Here is a 17,265-nt window from a genome sequence, read left to right on the forward strand (position 1 = left end):
CTTTCTTTTTAACAATGAACTTTTATTTTAGCTTATATCTTTATTAGAGAGGAACATACATTTCCCCATAAATTTGTGATCATGCTACAAAGATTAAGAAACATCTTCCAAATGTTTCATCAAATCCTCCAACCTCTCATCACTTTTACATATGAATACATATCTTCTTCCAGCGTCTACATGATTTTTCTTCTCTTCTACTACAATTCAATACAGGTAGTTGAGAGTAGTTAACAATATAATTCCACATGATGTTGCATCTGTGTTTACATATGGCTCTAATCACATGCTTAGAAGTAATTTATGAAGGGGAAAGCAAAAAAAGAGGAAAAACCAATAAAAACACAATTATAAGAAATAATTACGTTGTTATTTTAAAAATATTCCCAGTTTGGGGGTGCCTGGGTGGCTCAGTCGGTTGAGCGTCCCACTTGGGCTCAGGTCATGATCTCATGGTTCTTGGGTTAGAGCCCTGCGTAGGGCTTTGTGCTGGCAGCTCAGAGCCTGGAGCCTGCTTTGGATTCTGTGTCTCCTTCTCTCTCTGCCCCTCCCCTGCTTGTGCTCTGTCTCTCTCTCAAGAACAAACAAATTAAATTTAAAAAAAAATTATTCCCAGTTTGATAGAACTTTCTCATTTCTCACCACGTGCTTCAGAGCTACTAAAACTGCAAACAGATGGTAGAGACTTTCAAAAATACTATCAACTGGAGAAAGTAAAAAAATAACCAAATATTTCATATGCTTTTACATAAGGCTCATCTTAACAACCGATTGTTGCTTTCAATTTACAAGATACTTTAACTTTTGCTCTGTGCCACAATTGTATGTCATGGCTTTGTGATAAACTTCCTCAGTTTATAAAAGAAGTGAGTGAATCACACCTATTTACTACTGAGCTCTAGGAATAAGGAAAACACCAAATTCAAGAAACATCTTTCAGGAAATGTAAAACTATATTTATATACATTTTCAATCTCTCTCTCTCCTAAAAAATCATGACACCCTAAAATGAGGACTGCACATAGGCTTACCTATTAAGTCAGGTAATTCCAACTTAATTCAAGATAAACAGTATTATTATTGCATTATAATACTGCTGTTGTGCATTTATAGAAACGCCATTAAAAATAATTAGGGAAATAAAATACTTCTAACATCTGACCTAACAAAAGGCTTCCAAAGTTTATAGTTATTTTAACATAATTATATGGACACACACCAAAAAAATGACTAAATACATTAAGTCTTGTATAATTATTTATATTTGAAAGTGTAATAGCAACTTACACAGTTATTTGAAAAGAATCCCTGAATACAGGTATACGATAATTATCGCATTATACTTTTTTGCTGCATTTAAACCATCGAAACAAACTTACGTTTCTTAATTTACAATTGGTAAATGTAAAATCTATGCTCTACTTGTGATTCTAACTAGAAGGGAAAGAAAAAGATAAAATCTAAAAATCTAAAAAAACTAACATCTGAGTGACTGCTGGTTAACATCTTCCTTAGTAGTTGTCTGCCAACCCATGTACACTTTAAGTCTGTATCAGTTATGGGAAAATAATTAGACAGTATTATCAATCAATTGCAATTTTTACCATATTTAATGGTTTATATCTTTTAACATCTAAAATGTAGTTATTCAGGGATCTTACAATGAATAAAAAAGGAAGCTAAAAAGTATAGTAAATATGCAAAAATAAATATGGGCCAATCATTACATAATTTTCCAAACCTAACATCGTACAACAAAACCTAAAAAATAGAAAGCTGTAATACAATTGGTTTAAAGCAAGACTAAGTTGATAGCATTATCAATCTCAGTATTTAAAAAGCTCAAATTTACAAAATTACTCATGTTAAAACATTCCTACTGCTTTCCATTTTAGCGACTAGAAAATGCTTATACCTAATTTACCCAGGGCTAGTTTTAAATAACACTAAGACTCAGAATTGCACCAAAGGTCCCTATTAATACAGAGGTCCCAATCAACAGGAGATAGACTGATGGTGCTACTACACCAATAATCATTTTTGTTAGCATCCTCTACTGGCGGTTTCCAAAGACAGCAAGTGGAAATGGTGCAAATGACAGAAAAATATGTACCTGCTATTCCACCTAAAGTGAATTAATCAGCATGTGGTCATTAGTAGCTAGAGCACATTTCTCTCTTCAACCCCCCCCCCCCGCCCCAATGCATACATACATACGAAAACCACATAAGAGTAGAAGTGGAAAATTAGAAGACATATTTTTAAAATACAACAAAGCATTACATTACAAATGGTAAAAATCGATTTACGCAATTCTAAGGCCAGTCCTTTATAGATGACTGACATCATTACCATAAAGTTACTACCTAAGGATTGATGCTTTGGCCAAACCTTGCTCAATTGGTTTACCCCTGTCAAGTTACATTACTTGATTCTCACGTTAATAACCTACTCTGCAGATATATTCCAGAAAGAAAATTAAAATGTTTTACTGGAGGCTTAGCAGTAAAATCTGCATGTCCTTTTAAATGAAAAAAAATATTTGCATATAAATAACAACATAAAGTATGCCTATGACTATCGCCCACTGTATACATCATTTATTCCCTCATTAAAAAGATGTAAGAGTTAACATTTTTCTATGCAATTCTCTCCAATAAACAACTGCAACTTAATTATGACTGCGTTGCTAAGAAAGATCAACCAGCACCTATTCTGAGACTTCAGAACACAATGGCATATAACTTCATTTTTAATTTACAAATTATAAGGCTTAATCAAATAGCATGGCTGCAATCACTAGCAAAGGATGAAATGCATTTGAGAACAAAAAGAAATACAAGGACAGAGCCAAAAGTGATGAAAATGGAAGATACCTGTAGTAGTGCGGTGCTATCTTAAACACCTTTTGTTTTCTGAGAGTAATGCATACTGCAGACAAGACATTTTGTACTAAACAGCCCAAATCTGTTTTTCTAATATTAAACACAAAGGAAAAACACTGACAGCAAGCGTGGTAAATAAATCCCTCCCTTGAGAACGAAAGCAGCAGACAGGAGGGGGCTGACATACATGCAGGAGAAAACTAAACACCATCTTTTTTCTACCTGCACAAGTTGCCATTTGCTGCAGCGATCGAGAACCTCTTTTTCCCGTTGATTTCAAGTACCTTTCAGGACAGCTTTTTCCCCCTTAAGTCATCTGTTGATATGCCTTAAGAGTGTAATATTCCTATCACAGGATCTTTAGGAGAAAAATCCATTCTTTCCTGTTCAGGTAAACATGTTTACAGCAGCTGCACAGACGCTGGGTGGTTCAGACTCACATGTCACACACATGTCGTCAGCAACAAGAAAAGCCCCTTTCTCTGGTGATGAACATTTTAAATACGGTAAAAAGCGAACAGCCCTTTCCGAACCAACTTACCTTTCATAAAGCCACATCAGCAACAGTGGCAACAGCTCAATATAGCACACTATTTGACGCTAAAACAGGAAATTAAAATTGCAATCGCCTATGCTCCACTCCTTGCTGTAACAAGTCATCTTTCCACAATGACGATACCAAATATTAGTTATCAATCAGCACTAACAGACGTCTTGAAAACGCAATTTTTTATTTAAATAACTAAAATCATTCATGAAAGCAGTGATTTTAATGTCGGCTCAGATATATTGAAAATATTTTTACGATTGGAAGAAAACATCTTGAAACAGCTTAAAATCTTCGTATCTGCTTCTAGACAGGAAATCCCACACAAAATCTAAAATTGCCAGGAAAGGTTACAAAACCTCGCGTTTCGCATCCCAGAGGGGAGGGAGAAAGGGAGCCCAGGAGCGGGGGGTGGGGCGGGGGGAGCGCGAGAGAGTTTTTACTTAAACGCATATTTCCTCATTTTCTGGAAGATACAGCGATCCCATTATAGGCGCATTTATTTCCCTACAGTTAAAAACTCGTTTTAAAAATAACGTAGGCACCAAAGCTAGCCCCTCGGTCCGAAATGTACGTGTAATTCCTTATATAGACTCGGCTGCAGCCAGCGGCAGGGCCGTTGCCGCCCATTATTATACAAACAGGTACCGGGCCGGCGCGGGCGGGGACCTCGCCCCGCGCTCCTGCCGCCCCCGGGCGGAGAAGTCTCGCCCCTCTCGCCACAGGAACTGTCCAGACAATAACAATCAGCAGACATTTCGCTGCTGAGCAAGTGGGCGAGAAAGCACAGAATCGCCCCCAAGATAAGCAGAAATACAATCAACTTACAATGTCTCTCCAAACTGGAAAAGGCGACTGTGCAACAACAACCACATGTTCGGGTCTCGCTCTCTCTTGCTGTCTTTTTTTTTTTTTTTTTTTTTTAAACTCTCCTGCCAGGCAGAGGGGTGTGTATGGCCCCGGTACTTCGGCACAAATCAATAAACACTGCAGCTGCAGCGAGAGCAGCAGACCCGTGCGTCCGTCGGTCCGTCTGCCCCCTCCCCCACCCTCCTTCCACCCGAGACCGAGAGCGCCATCCAAGCTCCATTATCCGGCTTCAGCGCTCCGTGCGTCCGGCCCAGGTAACAACTTCCCCAAAAACCGAAAGAGAAAAAAGAGAGGCGTACGCACAGAACCCCATCCCAGCGCGGAGGAGTCTCCCCCGGGGAGGGGGATCTGTCTGTGGTGCTTCCCTGTCTCTAAGACCAGGTAACAACTCCACAAACACACCCGCTGCGCAGCTCGCCGCCATCCACAGAGCTCCCACAGCAGCAAGTAGGTGCCCGCTCCTGCCCCGTCTCCCCTGCCGCCCCACCAGCTCCCCCCTGAACGTGGACCTCACTCGCAGGGCTGCCTCGGCGTCCCCCAGCCGGGGGGCCCAGGGCACGGTGGCCGTAGGCTCGGGGGAGGAGGGGCGCTTAGGGACCCGCGCCTCCGCTCCGCTAATCCCCATTCCGCGAGCGCGCCTCGCCGGCCGGTCACAACTTTACCGCCGCCGGCCGAGCCCGGTCCGCCCGCGGCGCGCACCACCGGCGCCCGCGCACACGCGCGCACGGACGACACGCAGCCCGCGGCCGCCGCGTCCCGCCGCCGCCGCCGCCGCCCGCCCAGCGCCCGCAGCCCGGCCCGGCCCGAGCCTCGGGGCCCGAGCGACGGCGCCGGCCGGGGCCGCGGCGCGCGGAAGCCACTTTGCACGGTCAGCGCCGGCCACAAGTTTGTTCCTCGGCTCCCGGGGGCCTCCGCGCAGAGGGAGAATAACGCGGAGGGGGCTGAGAGGAGGGGGAGAGGGGAGGCGCCGAGGGGCAAAAGAGTGGGGAAAAGTGCGAAAAGAAGCAACAGCCGCTCCACCCGGGACCAGAAAAGTGGCCAGCCGCGTCCCGGCCGCCCGCCCTGCGCCGGGGATGCGGCGGCTAACGGTCCAAGGAGGCAGCAGGGGCGGCAGGAGCCGCTAGGCGGAGAGAGACCAGGTAAGAGACATAACGGTTCAGGGAGAGCGAGCGGCCGCGGCGCGGCTCCGGCAGCGGCAGCAGCGGAGGGGGGCAGAGAGCACTACTTTCTACTTTCCCACTCCACTTTGCCCGTCCCTGCCCCGGCCGCCCCCAGCCCGGCTCGCCCCCCTCACCCCCGGGGGCGCCCCGGCTGCCCGGCTCCCCCTGACTCCGCCGCTCCCCGGTCCCCTCCGCCACTCACCGTTATTGCGCCGCGGGTTCGCCTGCTTTCTGCGCTTACACCTGGGGCCATCCGCCATGATCCTCTCGCTTGTGTCTAAATGCTCGAGTCACCTCCTCCCCCTCCCTCCCCCTTCCCCCCCACCCCTCCGCCTCCACCCCTCCCCCCTCCCCACCGCACCTGGTTTACGACACTCGCGGCTTTACGACATCACCTTCCTTACACCTAGAGCCGCTCGCTCTACGGCCGGAACCTTGTTGCTAGGGAGAGGACGGTTTGCGGCAACTGTAGGAGCAGCTGAGTTTGAATTGAGGGGAGGGGGGAAAAGTTTCCCTCAGGTGTCGTGGGACGGGGGAGCGGGGCGTTGGGAAACTGTGGGGACGTTGTCAGAAGGGCGGCAGGCAGTCGGAGTGAGAAAGGTAAAGTAGGAGGCTCAGCGGCGTTCTGCTTCTGAACTGACCACACCCGCCGCGGCTGTCTGGGGCAAGGACCAGTCTAGCTGAGTCGCCACAGGACCCTGTACCCTCAGAGCTGCCCCGTCTCAGTGACCGGAGCAACCTGTCCTCCCTCTTCGTCAAGGTTGGGCTCCGCTCCCTCGCAGCGTTTGTCCGATCGGCGCGCCCTGGGCTAGCCGGGGAGTTCCCGAGAGTAGCGGGGGGGGGGGGGGTTCCCGGACCGGTAGAGACTGATTTGGGAAGCTCGGCCTCTGACGGCGGGGACAGGAGGCGTCGCGAGAGAGGCTACCTGACCCTCCGTTCTGACTCCCTTCCCCTACACGGACGCACGGTTTTCCCCCCGAGAGAACCGGGATGGGAAGTGATTTCAGTAAGAACTTCAGCTGGACCGAAAGAGGCGAGAAGTTCCGTTTGCAGGCAACACCGGCGGTGAAGCCGAATGAGTAATACCCACACGGTCCCTGTCTCACTTCCTCATCCGCATCAGGCTCTCACCTGCTGTCACCTCGGCCTCCCCCGCCCCGCCGTCTAGCTCTCTGCCCTCCTCTCTGCTGTCCTCTTAGAGTCTGCGGACGAGATGGGAGGCGCAAAGACGTAGAGTTAAGGTACTAACTGGCCTTGATTTACCGCCTCAATGGGCAGTTACCGCTGAACGGGACCTCGAAAGAAACAACGGCTAACAAATGCGGTGTTTGAAACTGATAGGTTGCTGATTTAGCTCAAGCCTCCGACTTTGTACAAGTTTGGGGATTTCTGAAAGACCAAAAGGTAACACCACAAATCCCAGAAAGTCTTCAGTAGGATTTAGCTTTCCCTTTCCCTCCTCTCCCCCAACCCCGTTCAGAGGAGGAAAGGTCTTTGGAACAGAATAAATGAGCTGCATTCCAAATAATTTAGTTGTAAATTCACAGTGTAAAAGTTACTGATAGAGAAATTGAGAAAACTGAAACGTGACACACAGAGTATTGGAAATAGCACAGTGAGTCACCCAGCACAGTGCTTGCCACGTAGTAGGTGCTCAATAAATTTAAGCCTATAATTTTTGCCATACCTATGGCAAGATTCTTTATTATGTTAAAATCATCTTTTAAACACTCCAGAATTTCCGAAGATCCATTAATAATCTCTTCAAACCTTTCTACTGAAATAAATTTACATCTGAAGTCTGGTAATTTAAAATTAGAAAGTTTAATCCTGAATATAGATGAAAATTTTCTCTCCCACATTCTCTTTGGCATTTTGAGAAATGAATGCATTATTTATTAGTGCATGAAATGTGACTGTAAATATTCCTTGCTGTACATTATGTCTGTATATCTACGCATGCTTAATGCCAAAATTAGAATCATCACTCTTAATGATCATTTTAAGTACAGGCAGTCCTCGGTTTCATTCATACCATGTTAACTGAATTTGTGCATCCCAGAACTGTGTCCATGTTTTGCTTCATTCAAGCAGTAATCTTTTCCTACCTCCTAAAGGCTGAATCAAGTTATAGACTTTGTCATTTGCCTGCATCCCCGCCCCCACAACTTTTTTACAGCTACCCTAATTTCTAGCCAGAATGGGAAAAAAAAAATACATTTGAACTAGCACACATTTTACCTACTCTCAGGAGGTATAACTCGTCCTTTTTTCTGAAGGGTCTGTCTTGTACCTCCCTACTAAGCTTCCTTCAGTATTCATCCTCACCTTAAAATCAGAGACAAAGGGACAGGTCAAGTAGAAAGTCATTGTCTTCCTTACCCTAATGGTTACTGGTTTCGGTATCTTGGGCTAGACTTTTCTTGTTCATTTCTGTGCTCTCAGGACCTAGTGGAGTACCTGGTTATATTGTAGATGCCCAATAGGGAAGTATTTCTTAAAATACTTGACCTTTCCTATATAAAGTGAGGATTGTTTATCTGCCTTCACCACATTAGTTGTTAGGAACCGTTGAAATCATGGCTGCAAAAGCTGATTACTATCATTTATAGCCTGCCTTATTTTGAAACTAATTGATCTTGAGTTTACCGTCTCCATAATCGTTTTCTCCAGATGATTAACTTTGCCCACTCCTAGGTTTCCAATATGCATTGAAATATTGATATCCTAAATCTTCTAATATAAAATTTCAGTTTTGTAAAATCCTGTAGTAATTATTTAAATATACATATATATTACAAATTGAATATTTGATAAATATATTAACTGTAATTAATGCAAACAACTAAAGTTCCCCAAATTATTGAAATCTAGACTGAAAAGCAGGCAAAAGTAAATCTCAGAATAAAATGCTGCTTTAAGTCCGATGTATAGGTGATGGTTGCCACTTAGCTCTTAAATGTAACTAAAGAATTAGGGAAAATCTTTACAGTAAATTTAGAAAAGGGATAACTTTATTAAAATTTGACTTTATTTAGTCATTTATACCTCAGCAAGAAAATATAGGTTCAACTAAACATGGAGAAGTATACTAATAAGAGTTTAATGTGTACCTTATATTGTTGATTTTAGTAATTACAGTGTCATCATACAATATATATTCAATATATACTCATAATTTTAGTATCAATGAAATGTTAATACTTTGCTTCTACTGTGCTCTGGGATTGCATATGCTGAAAGAGGTATTCTGCTAAAAATGAATTACTGTAATATTTTTTTAATTTATAAGGAAAAATGTAAATGGGTAGAACATTTTTAATACTTAGTTTTTCTATAAATTTTTCATAAACCCTTTGCACCTGCTATTTGCTTTCCATGTAAGATTCATGTTATAAGTTAGGATAACACTTGACATAAAATTATTTTGAGTTTAAAATGCAGATATTTCATGGCATTCTATATTGAGCATATGATTTTCACATACCTCACCTGAACACATTTGGGGAGTATAGCTTATAATAATATTCTATAATTGTCATCAAAGTAAATTGCTTGCTTTCATGGAAAGATAAAATTAATTACATCAATTAAATTCATTATATTAACATACTTTACTTTTAGAGCTTTGAAGGAAAAAGAATACATTTGATACATGTTCCCCATCACATTTCAGAGTTTAGAAGTCCCCTAATGTTGCTTCTCAATCCTTAGCTCAATAGTGACTCTGGACATGGGATTCACAATGAGACAAAAGGGGCCAATTGTCGTTCAACTGCTGCAGTTCCACCAAATTCTACAGTTGCTGAGTCAGGAAGGAAACATGACTACAGAGTGATCCAGAACCAACAGCTGTCTTTAGGACCCACACCAACTTTTCTAATAAATCCTCCCAGGAGGTAATAATAAGGACAAATCTTTTCCCCAAACCTCCATTTGGTTTTACTACATATTGCTTTATAAAATGGTTTTTCTCTCTGGGGAATAAGGCTCCTATTTTTAATATAAGTCAATGAAATGTTAACACACCAAGCTTCTTATTTTGGGGCAGTTTTTCAGGAACATGTCTAATACAGAGATGTAAGTATAAATCAATGTAGAAAAAGTTGAAGGATGTTAATGAACATCTCAAAACTAATACTAATCTTTCCATAAAATCACAATGATTAAAACGATTGCTTTCAAGGCCTACTTTCATGGAAGATAGATTATATTATTGAAATAACTTACAGGCTGAATAACACTTTTTTCTATACTTGACAACTATAGGTAGTAAATTGTACTAGAAGGAGGGCAACATGAATGTTCTGGACTTGAATGAACTTTAAGTAGTTAACCATACCAGGGATCTGGTATCTGGTTTCTACTGCTGGTTTTTTTTTGTTTGTTTTTTTTTCCACCTTTGTCTCCATGTATTTTTTTTCTCTGGCATCTTGGTTTCTTTTAGCAGCTGACTGGTTATGCTACCGAGTATAGCTATTTCTTTGACCTGTAGTCCACAGACCCTCAGTTACAATCGCTGCCACTGTTATAGAGTGTATTTGTTTAAAATATATGCAGTCAATAATAGTTTTTAGATTCCCCACAATTGTGTTAAACTCAAATGAAAAAGGTGGCAATAAGAAATACCCTGTGTTCAGATATATTCCCAACTTAAAGATCTCTGGCCAGACCCTTCTCATTCCTTCTTATGCCTCTGTTCCTAGCTCACGCTCTTTATCCTAACTCCATAAATAGATCACAGGCAGTGCCCCCTCTCCACTGTTTTATGTTCTAATCATTGTCTTCATCTTTCTTTGTACCAGGTCTAACGTGAATCTATTTGGATCAGTTCCCTTTCTCTCTTTGTTCAAAGTTTTTTGAGTCATCCCAACATTGTAAAATGCTTTGATTATTCATATTCTGGGTTTTCTCTGTCCCTCAAAGCCCATTCTTTTCTTTCTATGTTCTTAAAGGCTGATTTTTATGGACCACAACACCCAAGCTCCTTTGCCCTCTGGTTTCTGTTTGGTTTCAGCTAATTTGGAGGCCTTGGCAAATGATCACAGGAAGGAAAGAGAGAGAGGTCAGGATATTTATTTCACCTTCCCTCACAGTCCCTTCTGTCTGTGGCTTTTGGCAGTAGCTTCATTCCTCTACCTAAGGCCCTGGCTCCCATCAGGCAACCCTGTCTCATGGTGACAGGTCTTGCCAAGTTCCAGAAACTGCTTCCCTTGGTCTCTTCAGGCCAACGGATGCTAATGGTGCCCTCTTGTTGCGATTCCTTAGGGGGCTTTATCCCTTACTGGTCCCCCTAAAGCCTGCCCACATCTCTGTAAATAGTTTCTTCATCAGACTCTCTTCAGTTTACCCTTCGAGTGTGCCATTTGTTTCCTGCCAGGCCCCACAATACTACACATAGAGAAACAAAATGTATTTAACCTTCTTTATCAAACAATAATTTATTTCTGTTGATCACAACACTGAAGTTTGAATGCGATGTATCTTATGTCATTCACTGACCAAATATATATTCATATTGTACTGTGTGTACGTGAAAAATATGACAAATACTTAGAAATATGCCATAGTCTATTATAGAGTAATTATTCAATAATTATTCAGTAACTCTGTAGAGTGAAGGCCCCTGCCCTAATCTAAAATCTAGGAGAGACAACTTTTATATACTTAAGACATGAAAGGGGAAAAGAAAATCATAATATCACAGTAGTAAGGTAGAGATAGCTGATTGTCCCCAGTATGTTTCTTCTTCTTAGTAATGGAACCTTCACTGCCGTCCCATGGACACTTGAATAGTCTTTGCATGTATCTAGGTGCTACTTTGCTACTCAGTTCTGGCCACTGAGATATAAGTGGAGGTGAATGCATGCAATGTGGAGGAAGCCCTTCAAAAGGAGGTGGTTCAGGGGTGCCTGGATGGTTCAGGTGGTTAAGTGTCTGACTCCCAGGTCATTATCTCACAGTTTGTGGGTTCAAGCCCTGTGTCAGGCTCTATGCTAACAGCTAGCTCAGAGCCTGGAGCCTGCTTCAGATTCCCTGTCTCCCTCTCTTTCTGCCCCTCCCCTGCTCACGCTGTCTGTCTGTCTCTCTCTCCTAGAAATAAATAAAAATATTTAAAAAAAATAAATTTTAAAAAGGAGGTAGTTCATCCTTCTTTCTCTTCTTGCTGGTTGGAATCAGACTTGCTGGCTAGAGCTCAGCTCATTAAGATTAAGAAAGGCAGAGCAACAAGATCAACGGGCCCCAAGTCTTTGACATGAGAATACATAAGTAGCCCTAGACTTCTTACCTCCAGATCTCTTCTATATATAAATAAACATATCTTCTTTAAGCCACCATTGTCTTAAGTTTTATGTTTTAGGCACCCAAAGTTAATCCTGTTTGATGTAGGTATCTGTATGAGTTTCCTAATGTTACTATAAAAAATTACCACAAACTTAGTGGCTTAAAATCACACAAATATCTTAATGGTCTTGAAGTCAAAATGGGTCTCACCGGGCTTTGGTAGGATTACGTTCCTCCAGAAGACTCTGGGGGAGAATCTGTTTCTTTGCCTTTTCCATTTTCTAGAGGCCACCCATATTCCTTGGCTTATGGCCCCTTCCTCTGTCTTCAGAGGCAGCAACATCGGCCTGAGTCCTCATCCTGTCACCTCATTAGCTCTTTATATTTATGCCTCTCTTTTCTGTTTTTAGAGGCATTTTGGTTAAATTAGATCCACCCGGATAATTCAGGACACCTCCCATTTCAAGATCAGCTGATCAGCAAGCTTAATTCCATCTGCAACCTTAATTGCCACATAACCTAAAAATATTCACTGGTTCTGGGGATTAGGGCATAGACATCTTTTGAGACCACTATTCTGCCTACTAAAGTATGCAAGCTTTAAGTTTCATGATAAATGTTTTTGCTCATTTATTTGTTCATCTTTATAAACAGCTTTAAAATATTAAGCTAATAGTAATTACTTTATAAGTAACATTTAGCATTATGCCATATAGAACTTTTAATAATTATTCATGAGTTAATTTATTCAGTTAATATTCTTGTGTATATTCTGTGTGACAGATGCTGCATGGGGCTATAAATGCTTAATACACTTTCTGACCTCAAGAAACACACAAGTTTGTGGAAGAAACAGATTGACAAAGAGACTGTGACACAAATGTTCAGGAGATAAAGTGTACATAAGAGAGGCATCTAACCTAACCTGGAGTTAAGGAAATCTTTTCCTGAGAAGTGATAGAATTTGTCAGGAAAATGAGGGGAGAATGTTAAAGACGTTAGAGCATATGTAGTGGGGTTTTTTTTGGGGGGGGGAATCTAAAAGAATAAAAGGGATGCAAATTCCACATAAGGCTCCTTAGGTGGGGAAACAGGAACCAGATCACATGAAGGTTCTAAGGACTGGGGATCTTCTATTGAAAACCGTTATAATCCATGAAAGGGTTTTTAAATAGTCAAGACTGTCCACATTATACAAGTGTTCTAGAGATGGGGATAGTGAGAGGAGCGGAGGAAAAGTGAGCAAAAGAACAATCATAAAGGAAACTTTAAAAGGTTTTTTTCCTCCTGAATAATCATTTATAAAGGAATAACTCAGCAAATAAAAGCCATACAGATACAAGATGTGGCCATTCAGATGAGGCACAGATGAAAAATAACATTTTCAGATTATATTAACAAATAGTATAATGTTAAATCATTAGTAATACAAAGTATAGTTAATATTTCTAATGTTTATAATGGTAATAAATGGTAATAAATTGTTTCAGGTTAGACATTCTCGTAGTGGTCTTTCTGGCTCCTAAAACTGTCTTAGTGCATGCCAGGCCCTCAAAATTATGTGATGAATGAATAATTGAAAAGTCTCCAATGTACCTTTTTTTTTTTTAATGTTTTATTTATTTCTAGGAGAGAGAGAGAGTGTGAGCAGGGGAGGGTCAGAGAGAGAGGGAGTCACAGACTGAAACAGGTTCCAGGCTCTGAGCTGGCAGTCAGCACAGAGCCCTATGCGGGGCTCGAACCCACGAACCGCGAGATCATGACCTAAGCGAAAGTCTGATGCTTAACCGACTAAGCCACCCAGGTGCCCCTCCAATGTACCTTTTAATACTATTTTTTTTGGTCTTTTATGTTTACTACAGCCTAATACTCCAAAGTTAACATCCTCCCCATTCAGATTCTGCTGCTTTCCAAATTACCTTTTATGTTTCCAAGCAGGCAGACTACTAATATTCTTTCCCAGGATTTCAGATTACCTCAGAGCTTCTCCAGTTGTGTCAGAATATTTGGGTTTAGAGAACCTGCCTCACATGGCTAGTGATTTCCTCACATCCTTCAGAGTACCTTGTACACACCACTGTTTTAGCATTTACCACTTTTGCTATGCTTTAACATCTGTCTCTTCTCCTAGCTGGAGATTTTCATCTCTGTGTTTCTCATACCAAAACCAGTGCCTGTCTCATGTGAAGCACATTCAATAACTATAGAAAAGAGAAAAAGTGTCTGCCATTTGTGAATCATTCTGGCACAGGGGCTTTGTAAAGAGAAAACAAGATACTGTATATGAAGTGTTTTTACATGGTACCTGGCACGTGGTAAACAGTCAATGATTGGGAATACAGAAAAACCAAAGTCATAAAGATCGGAGCCAGATATTAAGAGCATAACCCACACAGTGCCTTTCTGTTCAGCAGGCTAAAAGAGAATCTTATCCCTGAAAATGTCACTTCAGGCATAGTGGAATGATTATCTAATTAAAGGAAAAAAGAAGATATGAGATTAACATGTTATTTAACATTAGTTGGAATATTATATCATCTAGAAATACTGCTGGCTTACATTAGCTACATTATTTACGGAATTGTCTGCACAAGAAGTGAATTTACTACCCTAGGATAAATGACACTATTTGCAATGCAATTAGATAGCATATAGCACTTTAAAATGTTTTATTTTTGTGAGAGAGAGCATACGTGGGGAAGGGGCAGAGAGAGAGGGGGACAGAGGATCTGAAGCAGGCTCTGTGCTGACATCAGCGAGCCCAATGGGTTCAAACTCATGAACCGTGAGATGATGACCTGAGGCAAAGTCTTAAGCTCAGCCAGGAGCCCAATATAGCACTTTTTAAGAATACATGGTATGCACAAAAATAAACTCAAAATGGATAAAGGACCTGAACGTGAGACAGGAAACTATCAACACCCTAGAGGAGAAAGCAGGAAACAACCTCATTGACCTCCACCGCAGCAACTTCTTACTTGACACATCCCCAAAAGCAAGGGAATCAAGAGCAAAAATAAACGATTGGGACCTCATCAAGATCAAAAGCTTCTGGACAGCAAAGGAAACAACCCAGAAAACTAATAGGCAACTGACGGAATGGGAAAAGATAGTTGCAAATGACATATCAGATAAAGGGTTGATATCCAAAATCTATAAGGAACTCACCAAACGCCACACCCGAAAAACAAACAACCCAGTGAAGAAATGGGCAGAAGATATGAACAGACACTTCTCCAAAGAGGACATCCAGATGGCCAACAGACACATGAAACGATGCTCAGCATCCCTCCTCATCAGGGAAATACAAATCAAAACCACACTGAGATACCACCTCATGCCAGTCAGAGTGGCAAAAATGAGCAAATCAGAGGACTCTAGATGCTGGCGAGGATGTGGAGAAACGGGCACCCTCCTACACTGTTGGTGGGAATGTAAACTGGTGCAGCCCCTCTGGAAAACAGTGTGGAGGTTCCTCAGGAAACTAACAATAGAACCCCCCCTATGTCCCAGCAATAGCACTGCTAGGAATTTACCCAAGGGATACAGGAGTGCTGATGCATAGGAGCACATGTACCCCAATGTTCATAGCAGCACTCTCAACAATAGCTAAAACATGGAAAGAGCCTAAGTGTCCATCAATGGACGAATGGATCAAGAAGATGTGGTGTATCTATACCATGGAATACTACATGGCAATGAGAAACAATGAAATCTGGCCATGTGTAGCAACATGGATGGACCTTGAGGGTGTTATGCTGAGCGAAATAAGTCAGGCAGAGAAGGACAAATACCACATGTTTGCACATATAGGAGGATTAGGAGGAACTTAACTGAGGACCATGGGGGAGAAGAAGAGGGGAAATGGTGGGGGAAAGGGGGAGAGGCAAACCATGAGAGACTCTTGAATGCTGACAAAAACTGAGGACTGATGGATGTGGGGGGGAGAGGGGAGATGTGCATGGAGGAGGGCACTTGCGGGGATGAGCACTGGGTGTTATATGGAAACCAATTTGACAATAAACTATTTGTAAAAAAAAAAATACATGTTAAAGGTTATGAAAGAAATAGAAAACCTGTCTCAGTTTTATTTCTTTGCTTTTATTTTTGGTGTAACAGACTCCAGTTCAAACTGGCCCAAACAGAAAAAATAGTTTATAATAAGGACATAAGTTTGCAATTTTTTTCCCATAGAATCCAAAAGTAGGAAAGCAGTCAGGTCTCATAAGTAAGGCATTGGAACACCTTTAGATACATAGACAATACCTCTCCATTTCTTACCTCTGCATTTCTCTATGTTTCACTTGCAGGACTACCACTGTGCATGAAGGTGGTATGGACTCAGAAGAGGTATGAGGAGACACTTCTATCCTCTGTAAAATTACACAATACTTAAAGTAAAAAGTCATCCCTATTCCTATCCCACCACTACTATTCAGTCTTGTCACACGTAGTTTATATAGCTATGATGATGCCTAGATTTTACCATATATGTGAGAACTACATATAGTATTAACACATCACATACCTTTCCCCATATAGACACATCTTTACACTTGATTTTTTCTTATCTGACTGTAATATTCCTCAAGTTGGTACACTTTACTAAACCAGTTACATATTATTGAGCATCTAAATCCTTTCATTTTTTGTTTTGTAAATAATGAATGTTATTGTAATATAGTTTGTGGGTTTTAACTCATTTCCTGAGGAAATATTGTAAAAACTGGAATTATTTAATTTTTTACAGTTTAGTTTATTTATTTTTAAATAGTTTATTGTCAAGTTGGTTTCCATACAGCACCCAGTGCTCAACCCCACAAGTGCCCTCCTCCATGCCCATCCCCCCCACACACACCCATCAGTTTGTTCTCAGCATTCAAGAGTCTCTCATGGTTTGTCTCCCTCCCTCTTCCCCACTATTTCCCCCCTTCTTCTCCCCCAGATCCTCCATTAAGTTCCTCCTAATCCTCCTATATGTGCAAACATATGGTAGCTGTCCTTCTCTGCCTGACTTATTTCGCTCAGCATAACACCCTCAAGTTCCATCTGTGTTGCTACACATAGCCAGATTTCATTCTTTCTCATTGCCATGTAGTACTCCATAGTATAGATAAACCACATCATGATCCATTTGTCCATTGATGGACACTTAGGCTCTTTCCATGTTTTGGTTATTGTTGAGAGTGCTGCTGTGAACATTGGGGTACATGTGCTCCTATGCATCAGCACTCCTATATCCCTTGGGTAAGTTCCTAGCAGTGCTATGCTGGGTCATAGGGGAGTTCTGGTGTTAATTTTTTGAGGAACCTCCACACTGTTTTCCAGAGGGGCTGCACCAGTTTACATTCCCACCAACAGTGAAGGAGGGTGCCCGTTTTCTCCACATCCTCACCAGCATCTAGAGTCCTCTGATTTGCTCATTTTCGCCACTCTGACTGGCATGAGGTGGTATCTCAGTGTGGTTTAGTTTATTTTATTTTTGAGACCGAGACACAGCATGAGCAGGGGAGGGACA

General features: G+C 41.9%; 1 protein-coding gene and 1 long non-coding RNA gene across 6 annotated transcripts in view; one reads left to right on the forward strand and one right to left on the reverse strand.

The window, feature by feature from the left end:
- ZEB1 (zinc finger E-box binding homeobox 1) overlaps positions 1 to 5,731 on the reverse strand; it is a 197,909-nt gene extending 192,178 nt beyond the window's left edge. For 4 of the 5 annotated variants that reach the window (XM_039248657.1, XM_039248653.1, XM_039248656.1 and 1 more), the window contains exon 1: positions 5,665 to 5,731. In XM_039248657.1, the coding sequence (XP_039104588.1) occupies positions 5,665 to 5,722 (58 nt within the window). In that variant the 5' untranslated portion in view covers positions 5,723 to 5,731. Of the gene's footprint in view, positions 1 to 3,107; positions 3,188 to 5,664 lie in introns of those variants that run through there. The other variant, XM_039248655.1, reaches the window with a different exon arrangement.
- On the forward strand, positions 5,282 to 16,108 carry LOC120242747. The gene is made up of 3 exons (XR_005531156.1): positions 5,282 to 5,441; positions 9,177 to 9,361; positions 16,058 to 16,108. It is a non-coding gene; the product is annotated as an uncharacterized LOC120242747 (long non-coding RNA).
- The last annotated feature ends 1,157 nt before the right edge of the window (positions 16,109 to 17,265 follow it).

The sequence above is a fragment of the Hyaena hyaena genome, unplaced genomic scaffold, assembly GCF_003009895.1.
Source record: "Hyaena hyaena isolate Hyena2069 unplaced genomic scaffold, ASM300989v1 scaffold_314, whole genome shotgun sequence".
In the NCBI taxonomy this organism is placed as follows: Eukaryota; Metazoa; Chordata; class Mammalia; order Carnivora; family Hyaenidae; genus Hyaena; species Hyaena hyaena.